The 20179-nt window shown below is 52.4% G+C and overlaps 1 protein-coding gene across 7 annotated transcripts in view; it reads right to left on the bottom strand.

The window, feature by feature from the left end:
* Window positions 1-20179, bottom strand: part of GARNL3 (GTPase activating Rap/RanGAP domain like 3) — a 161284-nt gene that overhangs the window by 55327 nt on the left and 85778 nt on the right. For 4 of the 7 annotated variants that reach the window (XM_051854945.2, XM_051854951.2, XM_051854988.2 and 1 more), the window contains 4 exons: window positions 16103-16202; window positions 13981-14099; window positions 5606-5670; window positions 2950-3013 (listed from right to left, as the gene is read on the bottom strand). In XM_051854945.2, coding sequence (XP_051710905.2) covers window positions 2950-3013; window positions 5606-5670; window positions 13981-14099; window positions 16103-16202 — 348 coding nt within the window. The remainder of the gene's footprint in view (window positions 1-2949; window positions 3014-5605; window positions 5671-13980; window positions 14100-16102; window positions 16203-20179) is intronic. The other 3 variants (XM_051854974.2, XM_051854970.2, XM_051854963.2) reach the window with 1 other exon arrangement.

Raw genomic sequence — 20179 nt, 5'->3', positions numbered from 1 at the left:
TTCCACACACTTAAAAAAGAATCTAGAAATGCTTTAAAAATTCAAGTTTAGCTCTATGGATTTTTATAAAATATCTGATCGTTTAGGAAAGTTACACCATACCACCGCTGTCTGGAAACAAAGCCGATGGAGAGAAACAGAAAGGAACATGAAGACCCCCCCCTTGGGTTTGACCCCCCATGTTTCTCTGTCCATTTAAAGCAAGCACAACCATGCATTGCTTCTAGAAAGATTTTGGTCAAGAAAAATGGTACTGTGGTGCAACAGCCAGACGCATTCTTAAACAGCACCAAGCGCTCTCCTCTTGATGATAAAGTTGGTTTATGCTGTTTACTCTTTGGATCCTGTGGTTTTAGGAATTCTCTCCCCTGCACTACAGGCTGCTGCTCAAGGCTTCCTGAGGGAAATCTACAGACACTTGACGGCAGCTGCAATACTGCAGCCACAGAGGTGCACACATGTGCACACGCAATGCTCACACACACACACACACACACAGAGGAGGAGGAGAGAGCTCATGTATGGTTCCTTGTCAAGGGAAAAAGTCAAAACACAAATGCAGGGAAAGCCTGAAAGTACCTTTTGGGTGCAGAAAACAGACTCAGAGTGATGACGTAAGTAGGGAGAAGGTTGCTGAATCTTGTTTTCTTGTCCTATTCATTTATTTATTATTTATAAGACAGAATTACAGAGAAAGAGGTGGGGAGAGAGAGAGGTCTGGGCCGATGCTGTGGTGTGGCAGGTAAAGCCGCCATCTGCAGTGCCTGCAGTGCGGGCATTCCATATGGGCTCTGGTTCAAGTCCCAGCTGCTCCATTTCCCATCCAGCTCTCTGCTATGGCCTGGGAAAGCAGTGGAAGATGGCCCAAGTCCTTGGGCCCCTGTACCCACGTGGAAGACTCAGAAGAAGCTCCTGGCTTCAGATCGGTACAGCTCTGGCCATTGTGGCCAACTGGGGAGTGAACCAGTAGATGAAAGACCTCTCTCTCTGCCTCTCCTTTCTTTTTTCTTTTAAAGATATATTTTATTTATTTGAAAGACAGAGTTACAGAGAGAGGTAGAGACAGAGAAAGAGGTCTTCCATCCTCTGGTTCACTCCCAAATTGGCTGCAATGGTGGGAGCTGCGCTGATCTGAAGCCAGGGGCCAGGAGCTTCTTCTGGGTCTCCCATGTGGGTGCAGGGACTCAAGGACTTAGGCCACCTTCTACTGCTATTCCAGGCCATAGCAGAGAGCTGGATCGGAAGAGGAGCAGCTGGGACTAGAACCAGCACCCATATGGGATGCTGGCACTCAGGCCAGGGTGTTAACACGCTGTGCCACAGCGCTGGCCCCTCTGCCTCTCCTTTCTCTCTCTGCTCCTCCTTCTCTCTCTCTGTAACTCTGACTTTCAAATAAATAAATAAATCTTTTGACAGAGAGAGGGAGGTCTTCCATCTACTAGCTTCTCCCGAAATGCTCACTACAGCCAGGGCTGGGCCACGCTGAAACCAGGAGTCTGGAACTGGGTGTGGCTTTCGCATGTGAGTGGCAGGGAGTCACACACTGGAGCCATCACTTGTTGCCTCCCAGGGTATGCAGGAAGCTGGGAGCAGAGTCAGGATTTGAACCCAGGCACCCCAACATGGGATGCCAGTGTCTCGAATGGCAGCTGAACCGCTGCACTGCATGTCTGCCTCTTGTCTTTTTATGTTGTGGAGAAGAGAAAGCAGACAGGGACCAAGCCGAGCTCTGCTGAGAGCATGGCTCGGAGGCACGAGACAGGAGGAAGCACTGCAGAGCTGGCTGGGGGGGTTTGGGGGCCGTGTCTGGAGAGCAGCTTGGTCACACCCAGACTTGAAGCAGCAAAGGATTAGGAATGATAATCTGTGTGAATGAGATGAGAAAGGCATGCTGGTACTGCCATATTTATAACTCCAATTTGTTTTAAAGTTTGCTTTACAGAATCACTTTTGAGCATAGTGTGGTCTGAAGGTGCTTAAGGTTTAACTGGACACACGCAGTTTTAAGCTTGAGTTCCTCTGGGCTCGGGACACGGTGGGAGGACTGTTTCAAAAAGCACATGGAAACAGAAGGCTTGGGGAGTCACCGCCTCCTAAGCTGATAGGCAACACCCTCATTCGGAAAGCCTGCCGCGCCTTAAAGGTACCTAAACCGAGATTCCTCGCGCTCCGCCCACCCTCCGTGTTCCCTGGGACGCAGCCTTTCGCACACAGCCCCCTGCGAAAGACCCCAGGGGCTCCTGCTGCCTCCAGGACAGAATCCCAGCTGCCTCACTGCTGCTGCCCTGCACACTGGGCCCAGCTCCCTGAACCGCGTTTGTGACCTGCGACTGGCGCCCCTCCAGGCATGGCTAAAACTGGAGGTACCCAGGGAAGCTTTCGAGGCCAGACTGATTACAACTGCAAGACAGGAGTGTGGTTGACATTCTTCGGATGAACTGTTATCTAGGGTATGAATCAAAACTCTTTGTTTTTCTCCCAAGACAGACTGCTCTTCCTTAACAGCATTAAGTCCCAAGAACACAGGGCTGATTGCCACAGGTTCCTTATTCTTGGGGGCAGCCAGCCCAGTGTTCGGCATGAGTGGGAGCTCAGGGACCGTGCTTCGTATTTTCCCAAGTTTGGAAAATCTCACTCCCATTCTACACATTTCTGCAGCACTCAGGAAAAAGACTGGCTTTATGCCAGTGAGATCTTTCCGGTACACGCTCCGTCTCTCGGCTCACGGATCGAGGACCACATGGAGCTGGAAACGCAGATTCCCAGGCCCCACTGCAGATGCAGAGAGGCAGAACCTCAGGCGCGAGCTTCCCTGCCCCGGACAGCGCGTGTAAAACTGCGCAAGCGCCCTGGCTCCGTACCCTAGACTCAGAGCCCCCGACGCTCGCAGTTCTCGCCTAACACGGGGATGGATTCCCTGCAATCACGAAGCATGAAATTTCCCGTTACCTTTTGTATCTCAGGATGAAAAATCTCCCTGGGGCCTTTCTCAAATTTGTCCAGATTCATGGCACTGAAACAGAACGGACAGAGTGAGCTGCAGTGGGAGGGAAGCGACACAACGTGGAAGCAGCCCCAGCTGTCCACAGAAGCCAAGCGACAGTGCCTAGGAAGTCGCAGCTGCACTCCTGGAGGGCCCGGCACACGGGAGAACAAACCCCCAAGTGAGTGACGCACGAATGCGTGTGGAGGCCGCGGGCGGCACGCGTGTTCACCCGTGTCACGAGAGAGGCAGGGAGGGAGAAGCAGCATCTGTTCCAGGCCACCTCGATTTGTCTTCCAGACTGATTTTTATTTAACAGGAAAACGATGAAATTCAATTCTCTGCCGTTTCTGCCTTCCTCTGGCAATTCCTCTGCCACTCAGGGCAAAAGGTCGCCTTAAACAAGACATTTTGGCACCGGGTCCTCTGCACAAGCAACATTATTTCCTAAAGTTCTTCTAGAGGTAAAACAAGGAAGCCAAACTAGACACCTCTAAGGCCCCTTCAGCTGGATTCCAATGTCCATCAGAGAAAGGCAACGGCCAGCCGCAGGAACTAACCTTCACAGAGCCCCCGCCATGAGCCAGGCCCCCCCGGCCATGAGCCAGGTCCCCCCTACCATGAGCCAGGCTGCCCCCTGCCACATGCCAGGCCCCCGGCACAAGCCAGGCCTTCCCACACCACGCACCACATGCCCCTCGCCACGAGCCAGGCCTCCCCTTGCCACAGCCAGGCCTCCCGCCACAAGCCAGGCCCTCCCCCGCCATGCACCAGGCCCCCCACCACGAGCCAGGTCCCCCCGCCACGAGCCAGGCCTCCCCCTGCCACAAGCCAGGCCCCAACACGAGCCAGGCCTCCACCCGCCACACACCAGGCCTCCCTCCACCACACACCAGGCCTCCCCCCACCACACACCAGGCCCCTGCCACAAGCCAGGCCCCAACACGAGCCAGGCCTCCACCCGCCACACACCAGGCCTCCCTCCACCACACACCAGGCCTCCCCCCACCACACACCAGGCCCCTGACACAAGCCAGGCCCCCCGCCACGAGTCAGGCCTCCCCCTGCCACACACCAGGCCTCCCCCCGCCACGAGCCAGGCTCCCCTCCATGAGCCAGGCCCCCCGCCATGAGCCAGGACCCACCATGAGCCAGGCCCCCTGCCACGAGCCAGGCCCCCGCCATGTGCTCTTCATGGACTATCTCATTTGGCCCCTAAGAGGCAAGTACCACTTATGCCCAATTTAAGGATGAGGAAATTGAGGCTGTGATGTTAAATGAGTCCAGGTTTATCTGTCTCCATAGTATTTCTATTTTAATTTCTTCTTCAGTTTTTAAGTTCATGCTCATTACAAGATAGTCTTCCTTTTACTGTAGAAAATGTAGAAATCTTCATTTTTCCACATCTTTAAAATTTGCTTTGGCTGTGAATGGTAGCTGGGAAAGCAAATCCTGCTGTATCACATATCTCATCTTTTTTTTTTTTTTTTTAGCATTTTTGCAATTTTTTAATGTGTCTCATCTTTAAACATAAAGAAGAAAGAGGCTGGAGTAACTTCTTTTTAGGGCAAAAAAGAGTCACAGAAATCCAAGCTAGCACAGTTGAAAATACTGTCTCAGAGAAAGTTAAAATACAAAGCCCCGAGAAACAGTAGCATGTTTCTGTGCTCAAAAAAATTAGACACCTCTTTGCCCAGGCTTGATTAACTCAGCTGCAGCCAGCACAGGAGGAAAGACAGGAGGAGATCTGCGACCTGGAGATCAAATGAAGCTTGGAAATGGGGTTGGAGCCCCTGCTTCTGAATCGCGGTGCCATTTAGCCAGCCAGGAGCAACTCTGGACCGAGTCAAGTCCCTCCCCTCCGAGGAGTGCGAGTGATGCTGTGTGTGACCTGGGGACACACAAGCACACTCCTGCCACCACCCAGCTGCACTGGAGCGGACAGGAAACTGCCGGGCCCTGGCATGAGCCCTTCCCCGCCAGGATTCGGCGTTAGTGGTTAACAGCCCGAACTCTGGGGCCCATGGACCTGAGCTGGAATCCCAGCTGTGAGAGCCTCGTCGAATCCTTCACCTCTCCGATGCGCCCACACCTGCTGCATGGAATGCGGGTGGTAAGGAGCCATGTTCAAGGTTTACTGAGAGAACGCTCCCAGTGACTGTGACCCCACGTCTTAGCTGGTGACAAAGCAAGACAGGATGTGAGTGGTGGCGTCCCCGGGAGAGGTTAGGGGGGACGGTGGGACGTGAGCAGGGGGCGGCCGATGTTCTCCTCAGCCCACCTCCTGTTTGGTGGAGAATGAGCACATTCTTCCTAGAGAAGCCTTTGCTGACGTCTGGGTTTCTATTTCAAAGTAGAAAGAAACACGAAAGAAAAAATATTTCTTGATTTCCTCTATAAAACCAAAGTATCTGAGTGAATGCAGCAAAAATCCAGCAGGTGACTGTTGTCCTCAGCAGTGAGCTGGGGCAGCACCAGTCCTTGCCTTGTGGGGGCGCCGCGGGGGCGCCAGGCGCACACAGTCACGGCACGAATGGGGGAGCTGCCATCAGAACGGCCAAACGAAACAGTGTGCAGAGGCCTGCGACGTGTGGTGTGGGGCTCTGACCCCTCAGTACTCACCTTAAGATGGACTTCACAGACAGAGTTTTTGTGGGACTGTAGGGAAGGCATATTTTCTGGGTACCCTGGAAAAGCGGAAGCACCACATCAGTGAGGGAGCTGGCAACTTCCGTCTGTCAGAGGACCTCAGGTGAGAGGAAGGCCTGTCTAGTCTTCCTCCTTCCTCTCTGAGAGGCATGTACCGGAATAAACACGCATAACACTGGGAAAAATCTGACAGCATCTTCCGCTGTCGCCCTCTCCCCAGCATCTACGGATCCGAGCCTGACTCTCCACCATCCGGGACTTCATCGTCCGAGTGACTGTGGGGAGCAGACGTTCCATCAAAACCAGGTCTCTGAGCTGAGAAATCAGGTAAGCCTCAGAGACCCTAAGGAAACAGTCTCCGCACGCTCAACGGGACCCAGATGTAGTGTTTCCAAGTCAGAGACTTTGAATTACGTGCCACCTGAATCTAGACAGGTTTTCTTTTCTTTTCTTTTTTTTTTTCTGACAGGCAGAGTGGACCGTGAGAGAGAGAGACAGAGAGAAAGGTCTTCCTTTGCCGTTGGTTCACCCTCCAATGGCCGCCGTGGCCGGCGTACCGCTGATCCGATGGCAGGAGTCAGGTACTTATCCTGGTCTCCCATGGGGTGCAGGGCCCAAGCACTTGGGCCATCCTCCACTGCACTCCCTGGCCACAGCAGAGAGCTGGCCTGGAAGAGGGGCAACCGGGACAGAATCCAGCGGCCCAACCGGGACTAGAACTCGGAGTGCCGGCGCCGCAAGGCGGAGGATTAGCCTAGTGAGCCGCGGCGCTGGCTTAGACAGGTTTTCATAATGTGTGCCTTTCTATATATTGTTTTTTTTTTAATTTTTTAAATTTATTTTACTTGAAAGTCAGAGTTACACACAGACAGAAGGAGAGGCAGAGAGAGAGAGAGAGAAGTCTTCCACCTGCTGGTTCACTCCCCAGATGGCCACACGGCCGGAGCTGCGCCAATCTGAAGCCAGGAGCCAGGAGCTTCTTCCAGGTCTCCCACGTGGGTGCAGTGGCCCAAGGACTTGGGCCACCTTCCACTGCTTTCCCAGGCTACAGCAGAGAGCTGGATCGGAAGTGGAGCAGCCAGGTCTTGAACTGGCGCCCATATGGGATGGTGGTACTTCAGGCCAGGGCGTTAGCCCGCTGCACCACAGCACTGGCCCAATATATATTGCTTTAATTTAAGGCGGATTTCCTCCTCGCTCCAGGAGTACCGCTGTGTCTAACTCCAGGAAGCACCCAGAGAACGCGCACTGACTGAGAAGGGAATGACACAGTCCCACGTTCAAGACACCCAGGGCAGGCGCCGGCTGTTCTCCTTCTAACTGTCTAAACAGGAGAGGACACCGATTCACAATCCACCAAGGATTTATACTACAGTTAGCAAAAGGGAGTTTCACATGGCACACAGTTAAAGCTCTCTTCCTAACAATCATAGAGTTGGCATCACAAATAGCTAAGGAAGGGTCTGGGCACCTCTTGCAGGAAACTGCAAACAAGAAGGTAGGACTTTTGGGAGTGTTGTGGCCTAGCAGGTAAAGTAGGTAAAGCAAAGCTGCCACCTGCAAGCACTGGCATCCCACAGGGGCGCTGGTTCAAGTCCTGGCTGCTCCACTGCTGGTCCGGCTCCCTGCTAATAGGCCTGGGAGAGCAGCAGAGGATGGCCCAAGTACTTGGGCCCCTGCCACCATGTGGAAGACCCCAAACAAGCTCCTGGCTCCTGGCTTCCATCTAGGGAATGAAACAGAAGATAAAGGTCTCCCTCTCTGTTTTTCCCTCTCTCTCTCTCTCTGTTTCTACCTCTTTCTCTGTAACTCTCACTTTCAAGTGAATATATAGAAATCTTAAAAAAAAAAAAAAAAAAAAAAGTAGAACTTTTCTCTTGTTTTGGGGACATAGCTGCCAAAGCCCTGGACAGTGGCCTGGGAGAGTTCTTCAACCTTCTCAAGCCCACAGTCCCTTTCCTTTCCCTTCTTTCTCTTTGTTTTTAAAGATTTATTTATTTGAAAGGCAGAGTTACAGAGACCCTCCATCTGCTGGCTCACTCATCAACTTCATTTGCAGCTCCCTTGGGCCATCCTCTGCTGCTTTCCCAGGCACATTAGCAGGGAGCTGGACAGGAAGTGCAGCAGCCGGGATTCCAACCACCGCCCATATGGGATGCTGGCGCTCTGGGCAGCCACTGAGCCCACTGTGCCACAACATTGGCCTCCCAATCTCTTTTCGGGAACAGGACTTTCTGTCTCCACCCTGAGGCCTCACTTTGCCCACTGCAGGCAGGCAGGGAGCAGGCTCTCCGCAGCCAAGCACGGAGCCTGTGCTAGAAGCCAGCCTTCTGCAGGCACCCAGGCTGAGTTTCTTCTTTTGTAACCTGTGTGGAGATTTTAACATTTTTCTCAGTATGGAGGACTACTCGGATAGGAATGCGTGTTAGCAAATTCCACAGATGCCAGCCATGAGACCCGAGTTCTGCCTGTGGCCCTGCTCTTCAGTGGCCACTGCCCACCTCCCACACGCTCACCGGCTCGAGCAAGAGCGTGTGGAGCGGGAGACAACACCACCTTCCTCCGTGGCCTCTGGGGCTATGGAACCTGGAGACAGAGGATTTGCGTTTTCTTCACTGCAAACTGGTCAAGGCCTTTCTCTCCATCTCCAGCGCCTCGTAGCTTTCCAGAGTCAGCATTCAAGTCAGAGGGTTTGTTTTCCAGCGGGGCCATCAAACGAGGGGGTCAAGCGCGTGCACGGGCAGGACACGGCAGCGCTGACCTCCCTTCGCCTGGCTTAGGTAGCAGGTGAGTGTGCGTGCAGGTGTGTGTGTGTGCAGGTGAGTGTGTGTGCAGGTGAGTGTGTGTGTGCAGGTGTGTGTGCGTGCAGGTGTGTGCGTGCAGGTGAGTGTGCGTGCAGGTGAGTGTGTGTGCAGGTGAGTGTGCGTGCAGGTGAGTGTGTGTGCAGGTGTGTGTGCGTGCAGGTGAGTGTGCGTGTGTGCAGGTGTGTGTGTGCAGGTGAGTGTGTGTGCATGCAGGTGTGTGTGTGCAGGTGTGTGTGCGTGCAGGTGTGTGCGTGCAGGTGTGTGTGCGTGCGGGTGAGTGTGCGTGCAGGTGAGTGTGCGTGCAGGTGTGTGTGTGTGCAGGTGTGTGTGCGTGCAGGCGTGTGTGTGCAGGTGAGTGTGTGTGCATGCAGGTGTGTGTGTGCAGGTGTGTGTGCGTGCAGGTGAGTGTGCAGGTGTGTGTGTAGGTGAGTGAGTGTGCATGCAGGTGAGTGTGTGCAGGTGAGTGTGCAGGTGTGTGTGTGTGCAGGTGAGTGTGCATGCAGGTGTGTGCGTGCAGGTGAGTGTGCGTGCAGGTGTGTGTGCGTGCGGGTGTGTATGCGTGCAGGTGTGTGTGCGTGCAGGTGAGTGTGTGCATGCAGGTGAGTGTGCGTGCAGGTGTGTGTGTGCAGGTGTGTGTGCATGCAGGTGTGTGCACAGCCCTGGGTCTTGGGGGGGGGCTGTGAATGATCTCTTTGTCACCGGATTCTTTTTCACTTGCTGTATTTTCTGGATGGAATTTTTCCAAAAGCATGAATCCTTTTTTTTAAAGTCTTTTCTTCGTGTTTGGAAGAAACCCAGTGGGGATGTGCAGGGCCGTGTAAAGCTGCGTGATGCACTGCTGTACTGCTGCATTTTTCTGACTGTTATAACCGGACAGAACGGGAGCTCACGGTAGGGGAGAGAGGGCCGAGGCCCTCGGGTGTCCCACAGCCTCCAGCACCCGTCTTGGGGCAGGGGGCCTCAGTAAGGACTCTGAGGCCAGTGTTCTGCTTTGCTTTCTCAGTTCCCCACACCTATTCAGCTCTTCGTCTTGTATCTGGGAACAAACACTTCCCCCGCTCCAGACATGTAACTGAGGGTCTAGGTAAGAGGCTTTGCATGAAGGAGGGGCCCGGCCCTGCTGCCTTCACAGTGGGCCTGGGGTGAAATCCCACCCCCTGGCATCTCTAATGGCAGCCAGGAGTGACGGCAGAGAGCACTCCGTGTCTGTCCGCCCTGTCCTCCCTTCTGCCTGGAACACGTCCCGCTGCCGTCCCTTCCTCTGGTCTCTCTAGATGACACCCCCTCAGGAAGCGCTCCCATCTCCTGTGCCATCCCCAGCTTTGTCCTCAGAGTGCAGACCACACTTTATAATGAGATAAAGGCGATCTCTTTGCAAATGGAAACAAAGGGCTATTACCCCTGCACCTGCCTCACTCTCTCTGGCCCAGTCTCGGGTAAGGAGGTGAGGTGACTTACTTCCTGGAGGGGGAAGATATGACGTTGAGAAAATCCATTCTCAAAAGGCAGAAGCCTACCCTTTCCTGCTCCTGTGGAAGGAGAAGGAAGGAAGATGGCAGGGAGGCCAAGGGCTTAGGGGCCAGGACCTCGATTCCGGTGCCTTGAAGGGAGGCGGGAGATGCTGCAAGTTATGACCGGGAGGCCCTGAGGCCGCGTCCCAGGCATGGCCTTTCCCGGGAACCTTAGGGCTGTGCGGCACCTGCTTCTTTGCACAGGCTGATGGTGAGGGGCAGTGACTCAATAGCTGCAAGTGCTGATGACCAGGCAGAGTCCAGACTTTGGCCTGAGGCAAAGGTCCTGCCTCCTCCCATCCGATCCGTGGCTTGCAGGTGGGAGGCAGAGCTTCTGAGAGGTCCAGAGAATAGTGGAGACCTGGGATCAGGCTGGAGTGACTCCCCAAGCAGCCAATGGCTGTTCCCTGGGCGTCACGGGCGGGTGCTTCCCATGACCCACAAGAATCAGAATGACTCAGTGGTCACTGGTCAGATCAGCCACAACACACAAGAAAGCAGGAAGCGGGGGGGGGGGGGGGCTGTGGCTCCAAGGTCCTCTTCTGCCACCCCGAGGCCCCGTCAAACCTCTCCCCCTGTCCTCAACCATCAAGTTGAAGCAAAGAAATGGGAAAGACTGATTCTTTGTCCCCCGAGAGAGAATTCTGAACCCAGAGAGGCAGGAATACTGTAACCAACAGACATTAAACAAATACATTGCTTTAAAAAGTAGGCCAGAAAACAGCGTGCCTGGTGCAGGAGATAAGAGGCTTTGGAAGAAGGCACTGTCACTTCCCACTAGGGGAGTAATGAGAAGACCATGATGCGTGCACTCCGGAGAAAGGCACACACAGTTCCCCACCACCATCTCCCTAAGCTGTCATGTGAACTTGGCTTGCAGTAGAGTTGTGCTGAACGTGGGACTGACCCCCAGAGACAGGCTTTGGAAGGCGGCAGTGCCAAAATTTCCCTGCAGGAAATAATTTCATGAGTAGGACTTTACATCAGATGGATTTTTTTTTTTTTACCCTTAAAGTTGCTTCAGGGTGGCCGGCGCCGCGGCTCAATAGGCTAATCCTCCGCCTAGCGGCGCCGGCACACCGGGTTCTAGTCCAGGTCGGGGCGCCGGATTCTGTCCCGGTTGCCCCTCTTCCAGGCCAGCTCTCTGCTGTGCTTGGGCCCTGCACCCCATGGGAGACCAGGAGAAGCACCTGGCTCCTGCCTTCGGATCAGCGCAGTGTGCCGGCCTCTGCCCACCGGCCGCGGCGGCCATTGGAGGGTGAGCCAATGGAAAAAGGAAGACCCTCTCTCTGTCTCTCTCTCTCACTGTCCACTCTGCCTGTCAAAAAAAAAAAAAAAGTTGCTTTAGGAAACAAAAATTTCTGAGGCATACCATGGAAGCTTTTAGGCACAGAGGTTTAGCTGGACTTTGGTGTCATTGAGTAATTAGTTCAATAGATATTTATCAAGCTCCCACCATGTGCCAGGCACTGCAGCAGTGGTAGGGACACTGAGCACAAGCAGGCATGCTCCTGACTCTCAGGAGCTCAGAGTCTGGGAGAGGCTTTGCACACAGAGCTGGTGTTACACAGTGGCGGGGGCTCAGCCCCTCAGGCCTAGGTTTTCCCGGTCTTTGTCTTGGCCGCGTCATTTGATCTCCCTGACGGCAAGAGCGTCCATGGAGATAATGCATTTGCAGGACTTAGGGTAGTTCTTGGCATGTAGAAAGTGCTCAACAAATGTTAAATGTTATTGTTATTACATTGGCCACAGTGGCCGGAGCTGCGCCGATCAGGAGCCAGGAGCTTCCTCCGGGTCTCCCACATGGGTGCAGGGGCCCAAGGATTTGGGCCATCTTCTGCTGTTTCTCCAAGCCGTATCAGAGAGCTGGATCATAAGTGGAGCAGCCAGGACTTGAACCGGCACTCATATGGGATGCCAGCACTGCAGGCGGCAGCTTTACCCGCTATGCCACAGCGCTGGCCCCTATTTTAAGTCATTATAAAAAGTTCCTAATCACAGTTCACTGTGTAGTGCTCCTTGGAAATTCGGGTTTTTTTTTTGAAGTTACACAAAAATGAGGGTGTATATGTAAGTACACACATGTGTATATTTGTAAATATATCTCATAAAAATCAAATTATTCCATCTTTAAATTTCTACATTATTTCTTTTCTAGATATAGTTACATATAGTTACATTGGAATTTTTTTGGTACACCATGGAGCAGAGATCAAAACCAGCATGCACTTATTTAAATACTGATGTCAACAATTATCCCCAGAAAGTCACCAACTAGCAGGATCAGCAGTTTCTGAGCAGGATTTGTTTACTGCTTTTAAATCGTACACTGTCTTCACCAATTCAAGAGTAAAATGTGGGGGCCAGTGCTGTGGTGTAGTGGGTAAAGCCGCCGCCTGCAGTGCAGGCATTCCATATGGGTGCCGGTTCGAGACCCGGCTGCTCCACTTCCGATCCACTCTCTGCTATGGCCTGGGAAAGCAGTAGGGGATGGCCCAAGTCCTTGGGCCCCGGAACCCACGTGGGAGACTGGGAAGAAGCTCCTGGCTTCTGGCTTTGGGTCGGCTCAGCTCTTGCCATTGCAGCCATTTGGGGAGTGAACCAGTGGATGGAGGACCTCACTCTCTCTCTCTCTTTCTCTCTCTCTCTCTCTGCCTCTCTGTAGCTCTGTCTTTCAAATAAATAAATAAATCTTTAAAAAATGAGTCAAATGTGTTGTGCTTTAGGCAGTTTAAGATCTGACGATTTGGGATACTGGGCAAAAGTGGCTTTATCAAACAAGATCTCACTTAATGGAATAGCTTTACCCCTCCTCACCCTTTGTGCTATGGCCCAGGGCTTTCCCCCTCATTTTTTTAAAAAATTTTTTTTATTTTTGACAGGCAGAGTGGACAGTGAGAGAGAGAGACAGAGAGAAAGGTCTTCCTTTTGCCGTTGGTTCACCCTCCAATGGCCGCTGTGGCCGGCGCATCGCGCTGATCTGATGGCAGGAGCCAGGTGCTTCTCCTGGTCTCCCATGGGGTGCAGGGCCCAAGCACTTGGGCCATCCTCCACTGCACTCCCTGGCCACAGCAGAGAGCTGGCCTGGAAGAGGAGCAACCGGGACAGAATCCCGCACCCCGACCGGGACTAGAACCTGGTGTGCCGGCGCCGCAAGGTGGAGGATTAGCCTAGTGAGCCAGGGCGCCGGCCGGGCTTTCCCCTCATTACAAAGACGAAAATGCAGGCTCAGAGGACACAGGCAGCCTCCTCAGATTCACGTAACAGGAGTCTGTCATTGGCTCTGACTTGCTTGCCCCAAACCCTCAGTTCTTTCCAGTGCGCTGCACTGTCTCGGAAAACTCTCCCGTAAAAGAAATACCAGGAGAAGAGAAAAATGAGGAAAGTGAGAAAGATCCAATGTCAAGAATTCCTAGAAAAAGAATGCAGAACACAGGAGAAAAAGGAAGACATAGCGTAAGGAAGCCGTCCCGGGCTGCAGACAGACCTGCGTCTTTGAGTTGAAAGAGCAGCTTTCGGCTCCCCGCTCTCCCGTAAGAGCTCAGAGCCCGCAAGCCGGGCGCCGTTGTCACGTCGAGTCCTGAACTGTTTTTCTGCCCAGAAAGACTGACGAAAGGGGCTAAACCTCAACCACAGCTGAGGCGGTGGCTGATGGAGTGGCTCCCGAGACAGGGCCACGTGGGTGGTCCCCACGTGGTGTGACGGCGTCCCTGCACTAGGTTTGCTTCTTGTGGGTGGACATGAGCCTGCTCATCATCACCTCAGCCTGGGAGACCACGGAGGTGCGCGCACTGAGACCCTCCGTGACTACAGCGCTGTCTTCCCGGCGGCCAGGAGGGAGGCAGTGGCTGCGTCTGGTTAGCGGCACGCAGGGGAGAAGCTGCTGCAAGCTCAGGGCGCGTAGCTCCCATCTCTGGACGGTGGAATCCTGGAGCAGCCAAACTCAAAGGGCCGCCGGAAAAAGGCTTCCCTGAGCCACTCGGGCCGCCCTGCGAATTCACCTCTGGATTGGCGATGGAGGTTAGGTACTCACCGTTTTCCTCCAAAGAATTGCCCGGTACTGAGGGACTCGCTGATTGTTCTGGTCGGAGAGGGTCACAGACAAGAAGAAGGGGCTCTTCTCTGCGTCGTTCCCGATGTAGTTCTGATGGACTGGAAAAGAAAGAGGCTTGGAACAGCGAGCACGTGGCACGGTCTCCCAGGCACGGGCTGCAGCGGATGCCGCAGGAGGTGTCCGGCCCTCCCCAAGCCCAGCTCAGGACAGAACCTGATCCCCCTCTGCTGATCATGCACTCCCCCGTCAGAGACTGCCGACATCTGGTCCCTTGCCGGACAGTTAAACAAGACGGGAAAGCTGCCGGGGGCTTCTGGAAGGGCCTTCTCACACCTAAAGCTACTCTGCTTCCTCCGGCTGCGGTGGTGGCTGCAAGTGACCCCGGGACGGCTGTATCCAGCTTGGGACCTAGAGGAGGGTCAGCCTGAGGGCCAAGGGTGCCACACCAAGGCTGGGGAGGCAGAAAGAGGGCATCACGGAGCCTCTGAACCCACCAACCCTGAGCCTGCTCCCTCTGGGTTTCTTGTTCCGCCCCTTACTGCCTAAGCCAGTGTGAGGCGGGCTTCCTGCTACTTGTAACTTGCGGTACTGTTTTTCTGTCGTCTTAACTGCTCTGGGCACAATGCTTGTCTGTATCTGGGAAGATGACAGCATTCCTGCTGGTTTCTTTCTTTATAAATGCTTCTACATTTCCCACCCACCTGAATAAATTCTGCCTGATCAAATCGATATGAACTTAGAATAATGTAGAAGTTTTTTAAAAAATATTTATTTAAAAGGCAAGAGAAGTGTGCACACATACACACCCATGAGAGAGAGAGAGAGGGAGGGAGAGAGAGAGAGAGAGAGAGAGAGAGAGAGAGAGAATCTCCCAGGCACTGGTTTCCTGCAAAAGGGAGGCTGGGCTAGACCAAAGCCAGAAGCCAGGAACTCACTCCAGGTCTCCCACCTGGATGGCAGCCACCCAACCAGCTGAGTCATCACCACGCTAACAGGAAGCCGGAGTGGGAGCAGCGCGGGTCACTGAACCCAGGTGCTCCGGTACGGCGACCGTCCACGCGGCATCTTAGCTGCCACGCCAAGCGCCTGCCCCAGGATCAGGTTTTTTGAAAGATATCATTTAGGTTAGCGCTCTCCTTTCATGCTCCATCGTCACATCCGCTGCAAACGAATGCATTGGCCTGACACGCAGTTTCTCTACCTCATTTTTACCCTCCATTCCTAACGTCTTCTGTCATTAACCACACTCCCACCTTCCGCCTTGCCGTGTATTTCCACGTGAGCGGTTCCCTTTAAATGTGCACAGCTGTTCATGGTTGACCTTGTGCTTTGTGCCAGGTGCCAGGCTTAGTTTCACTCCTGCACATCAGATTGAAACTTCTGCTCAGACCTACTGGGTAGCTACTAGCAATGCCCTCACTTCACACATGGGAAACTCACACCCGGAGAACTGGAGAGGAACTAGAGTGAGGCCCAATGATCAGTAACGGCGGAAGCAGGAAGAAAGCCGCACTATGGGCTCCACGAGGGCAGGCGTTCCGACCTCCTTTACCTGCACCCCCACTGCTCTGCATGTCGCCTGGTGATAACAAACACGCGTCACTGGTGAATGGACGATGCCGGAGTCTAGCGCCTCGCTCAGGACACCAGCTCTGTCTCTCACGCCCTGGAACTGAGTCACAAAACCCACAGCAGGCAGGCTGCTTGCCTTGCTAAGTGTAAAGGTGTTTCTCCCAACCCCCTGAAAATTTTATTTATTTCACAAATCACTCATTATCTACTAATCTCTTCTACTTTCCCAGGGACTCCCCCGCCAAAAAAAAAAAAAAAAAAGTAAAAAAAAACACAAAAAACAAAAAACAAAACAAAAAAACCCCAAAACCAAAAACCCAGCCCACCCAACCAAAACAAGAAAAGTCTTGGGCCACGACTCTGACTTCAACCGCTGAATTTACAGAGCTGACTGTGGACGCTGAGTGAAATGCCCTGATGCTGTCCCTCCACGGGTGGGTTCCACTTATCCAGGGCACCAGGAATTACGCCCACACCCATTCTCATTTTGAATATCCTTTCTTCCCGGTCACCACAGTGGCATCATTACCTTGTCCTAAAAAATACTTGAAATACCATCTGGTGTGGTATTCTGGGTTCTCCAAGTGCACGTCCGTTCTTCGCCAAGTGCCTGGCAGTGCCGTCGCATTCTGTAACGGTACAGAGTTGTGCCGTAAGAGGCTTATCCAGAAAGTGAACCAGACTCTGGCCAAGAACCAGAGGATAAAGAGCCAGAAACAATCACCATTAACAGCGTCTACCCAACAGCCATGACCACTCGCTGTCATCTGAGAAGACACAGCCTGAATTCACACCCCGCAAGCATTCAAGCATTTCCCACACCGGCCGTAGGAGAAAGAACCCAGGCATCAGCGAGCTTGGCTCTTCATGACAAGGATCAGGTCCCATTCAAGTTTTCACGTGTCTTGGAGTTGGCGCCCCCTAGAGGTACCTCTTTTATGTGCTCTCTTTTCTAGGCCTAGAATACATCTTGGCGGCATCTTACTTCTGGGCTTCCCAGAATTTGAATAAAAGTGTCATAAAAATCACCCAACCAATGTGAAAAATATGGACGAACATAAATTACTGGAACCTTTTATCCAAAGAAATCGTCATTCATGCTCTGGTATGGCTTCTTTTCTAATTTTTCCCTATGCATACACCTTTGTATCTTTGTTACCAAAACGGAATCTTACTGCACACACAGTTTCACGGATCACTTTCCCACTTAGTATTTTTCCATAGCAATAAATTTGCTTCTTCAATACTAACCTTAAATTAATTAACTGATTTTTTAAAAATTTATTTGAAAGACAGAGACACACAGTGACAGACAGGGAGCCCTTCCATCTGCGGGCTCACTCCCGAAATACCTGCAAAATCCAGGGCTGTGCCAGGAAGAGCCAGGGCCTAGACTCCCTCTGGGTCTCCCATGTGAGTGGCAGGGGCCTAGACTCACTCTGGGTCTCCCATGTGAGTGGCAGGGGCCTAGACTCCCTCTGGGTCTCCCATGTGAGTGGCAGGCCCAAGTACTTGGCCACTCATCTCAGGGTGTGCCTCAGCAGAAGCTGTAGTCAGAGGAGGAGGTGGGCCTCAAACCCATGCACTCTGACACGGGGTGCTGGAGTCCCAAGTGGCGTCTTAACTGTTGCACCAAATGTCTACTTCTGTAATACTAATGTTAGTGGCTCTACATTATTTTCTTATACGGACATAATTACTGGACAATTGGAATGCTTCTAATATTTTATTATTGTAAATGAAGTTGTGACCAACATCTTCTAATTCTGTGTTTGCATACTTATAGTCTAATTATTTGTTGTTTTAAAAATATATTTATTTAGAGATTCAGAGAAAGAAGAGAAAGGGGAAGGAAAGAGGAAGAAAGGAGGGAAGATGGGCGGGCGCCGCGGCTCACTAGGCTAATCCTCCGCCTAGCGGCGCCGGCACACCAGGTTCTAGTCCCGGTTGGGGCGCCGGATTCTGTCCCGGTTGCCCCTCTTCCAGGCCAGCCCTCTGCTGTGGCCCGGGAGTGCAGTGGAGGATGGCCCAGGTGCTTGGGCCCTGCACCCCACGGGAGACCAGGAAAAGCATCTGGCTCCTGGCTCCTGCCATTGGATCAGCGCGGTGCGCCGGCCGCAGCACGCCAGCTGTGGTGGCCATTGGAGGGTGAACCCCTTTCTCTCTGTCTCTCTCTCTCACTGTCCACTCTGCCTGTCAAAAAAAAAAAAAAAAAAAAAAAAAAAGGAGGAGAGAGAGAGAGAGAGAGAGAGAGAGAGAGATCCCTTTTGCAGGCTCACTCCCCAAGTGCTTGTCACAGCTCCCAACTAGGGCTGAAGCCGGAGCCTGTAGCCTGTAGCCTGTAATTCAACCCAGGTTGCCCGTTAGATGGCACCCAACTGAGCCGTCACTGCCGCCTCTCAGGGTTTGCATAGCAAGAAGCTGGAGTCAGGAGCTGGGAACAGAACCCAGGGACACTAATATAGGATGCAGGCAGCTTAACTGCTGGACTAAATGCCCACCCCCGATTGTTTCTTTTTTTTTTCTTTCTTTTTTTTTTTTGACAGACAGAATGGGTAGTGAGAGAGAGAGACAGAGAGAAAGGTCTTCCTTTTGCCGTTGGTTCACCCTCCAATGGCCGCCATGGCTGGCGCGCTGCGGCCGGTGCACCGTGCTGATCCGAAGGCAGGAGCCAGGTGCTTCTCCTGGTCTCCCATGGGGTGCAGGGCCCAAGCACTTGGGTCATCCTCCACTTCACTCCCTGGCCACAGCAGAGAGCTGGCCTGGAAGAGGGGCAACCGGGACAGAATCCGGTGCCCCGACCGGAACTAGAACCCGGTGTGCCGGCGCTGCAAGGCGGAGGATTAGCCTATTGAGCCACAGCGCCAGCCTGGAATATTTTATTCATATTTTTATTGGTCATTTACAATTCTTTTTTGGCTTACCTGTTGGAGTCCTTTGCTAGTTGTTCAATTATTCTTTTTTCTTCACAAATTACTTATGAAGCAGACTGCAAATAATTTATCCTAAATAAATTCTTACTTCTAAATGTGGTTAATGGTATTTTGGGCCACACAGATATTTTAAAATGTGTATGTAAGCAAATTTCTTGAATTTTTCCCTTTTATGGTTTCTATCTTTAGTACCATTATATTAAAAGCCTTTTCATACCAGTATTAACCAGACTATCGACCTCTTTTTCTAGATGGTTTATGACTCAACTTTTATATTCCACTCTCAAGGCTATCCAACACTTCCTTTGAAGTGTGCCATGAGATGAGGATCAAGGATCTCCAAACAGCTTCTCTGTTAATCCAGTACTAATTAAACATTATCTTCTCCTACCTCTGTGACATCTGACTTCATTGCAAACGTCCGACTCTCCCACGGCCTGGGAGGAGACTGCTGGATGGATGTCGGATTCTCTGAGAGATTGGGTGCCACTGTGTTCAGGTGCTGCTGGCATCTGCCCTGTGCCAAGTGCGCAAGACAGACGACCGGAACACACTTTTGGATTGTGATAGACGTCTCGCGACTTATCAAGGTATTCGTGGTCAGCTTCCTTATTGTGTTGAGGAAGTTTTCTCTCATCGTGACTTTACAAAGAGGCTTTTCCCAGGAAGAATACTGAAGGTTGTTGAATGATTTTTTTTTTTTTTTGGGTGTGGAGTGGGGGGGGGACTACTGAGAGACTAGGTAAAGCGGGGTTGGGGGGACTGTAGAAACGTACAGAACTATAGGAACAGCTCTTCTGACGATGACGGGCTCTTAGCTGTCTGGAATGCACCCTACCACTGCATCATGGCATGGTATTTTTTTAAAGTTTTATTTTGTTTACTTGAAAGGCAGAGTTATGGGGAAGGGGGAGGGGAGAGAGAGGGGGAGAGAGAGAGATAGTCCATCCACAGTTTCACTCCCGAAATGGCTGCAATGGCCAAGACTGGGCCAGGCCGAAGGCAGGAGTCTGGAATTCCATCCGGGTCTCCCATGTGAGTGCAGGGGCCCAAGCTCTTGGGCCATCTTGTGCTGCTTTCCCAGGTGCATTAGTAGAGAGCTGGATTGGAAGTGGAGCAGCTGGGATCTGAACCAGTGCGCCTGTGGAATGCCAGCATTGCAGGCAGTGGCTCAGCCCTCTGCGCCACAGTCCTGGCCCTAGTATCCTTTTAATCGCTGCTGGATTTTAAAAATGATTTCTCTGTGCCCTTTGCTAGTGAGATGGACGGACAGGCTTCTCTGCACGTGTTTCTGGGTCACGTCACTTTATGAAGTGAACCAGGGTGGTTTCCGTGTTTGTCGTTGTTCTGCTAAGAGCGCTGAACGCCAAAGCACCAGGCTCAGCTCTGTCCACGCGTTTCCTGCAGAACCACCCCGCCAGCTCGATGAGACAGATTCTATTTTAGCCCTTTTCTTTCGGACGAGGAAAGTGAAGCTTAGAGACTAACAATTCGCCTGAGACCACAAGCTGGGGAGCTGGGGAGCCGGGACAGAAGCCAGTTCCATTTCCAGAGGGGTTTTCTCTTTCCTTTTTATATCTGAACCATCACATCATCTTCTGTCTCCTTTTTTATGTCCTGCCTTTTCAACCTCTCCAGGAGTAAAAACATAGCTTAAAGTTTCTTCTTATTTT

This window comes from Oryctolagus cuniculus, chromosome 1, assembly GCF_964237555.1.
Source record: "Oryctolagus cuniculus chromosome 1, mOryCun1.1, whole genome shotgun sequence".
In the NCBI taxonomy this organism is placed as follows: domain Eukaryota; kingdom Metazoa; phylum Chordata; class Mammalia; order Lagomorpha; family Leporidae; genus Oryctolagus; species Oryctolagus cuniculus.
The sequence above is the reverse complement of the archived record's forward strand: the minus strand, read 5'-3'. Positions and strand labels throughout refer to the sequence as shown.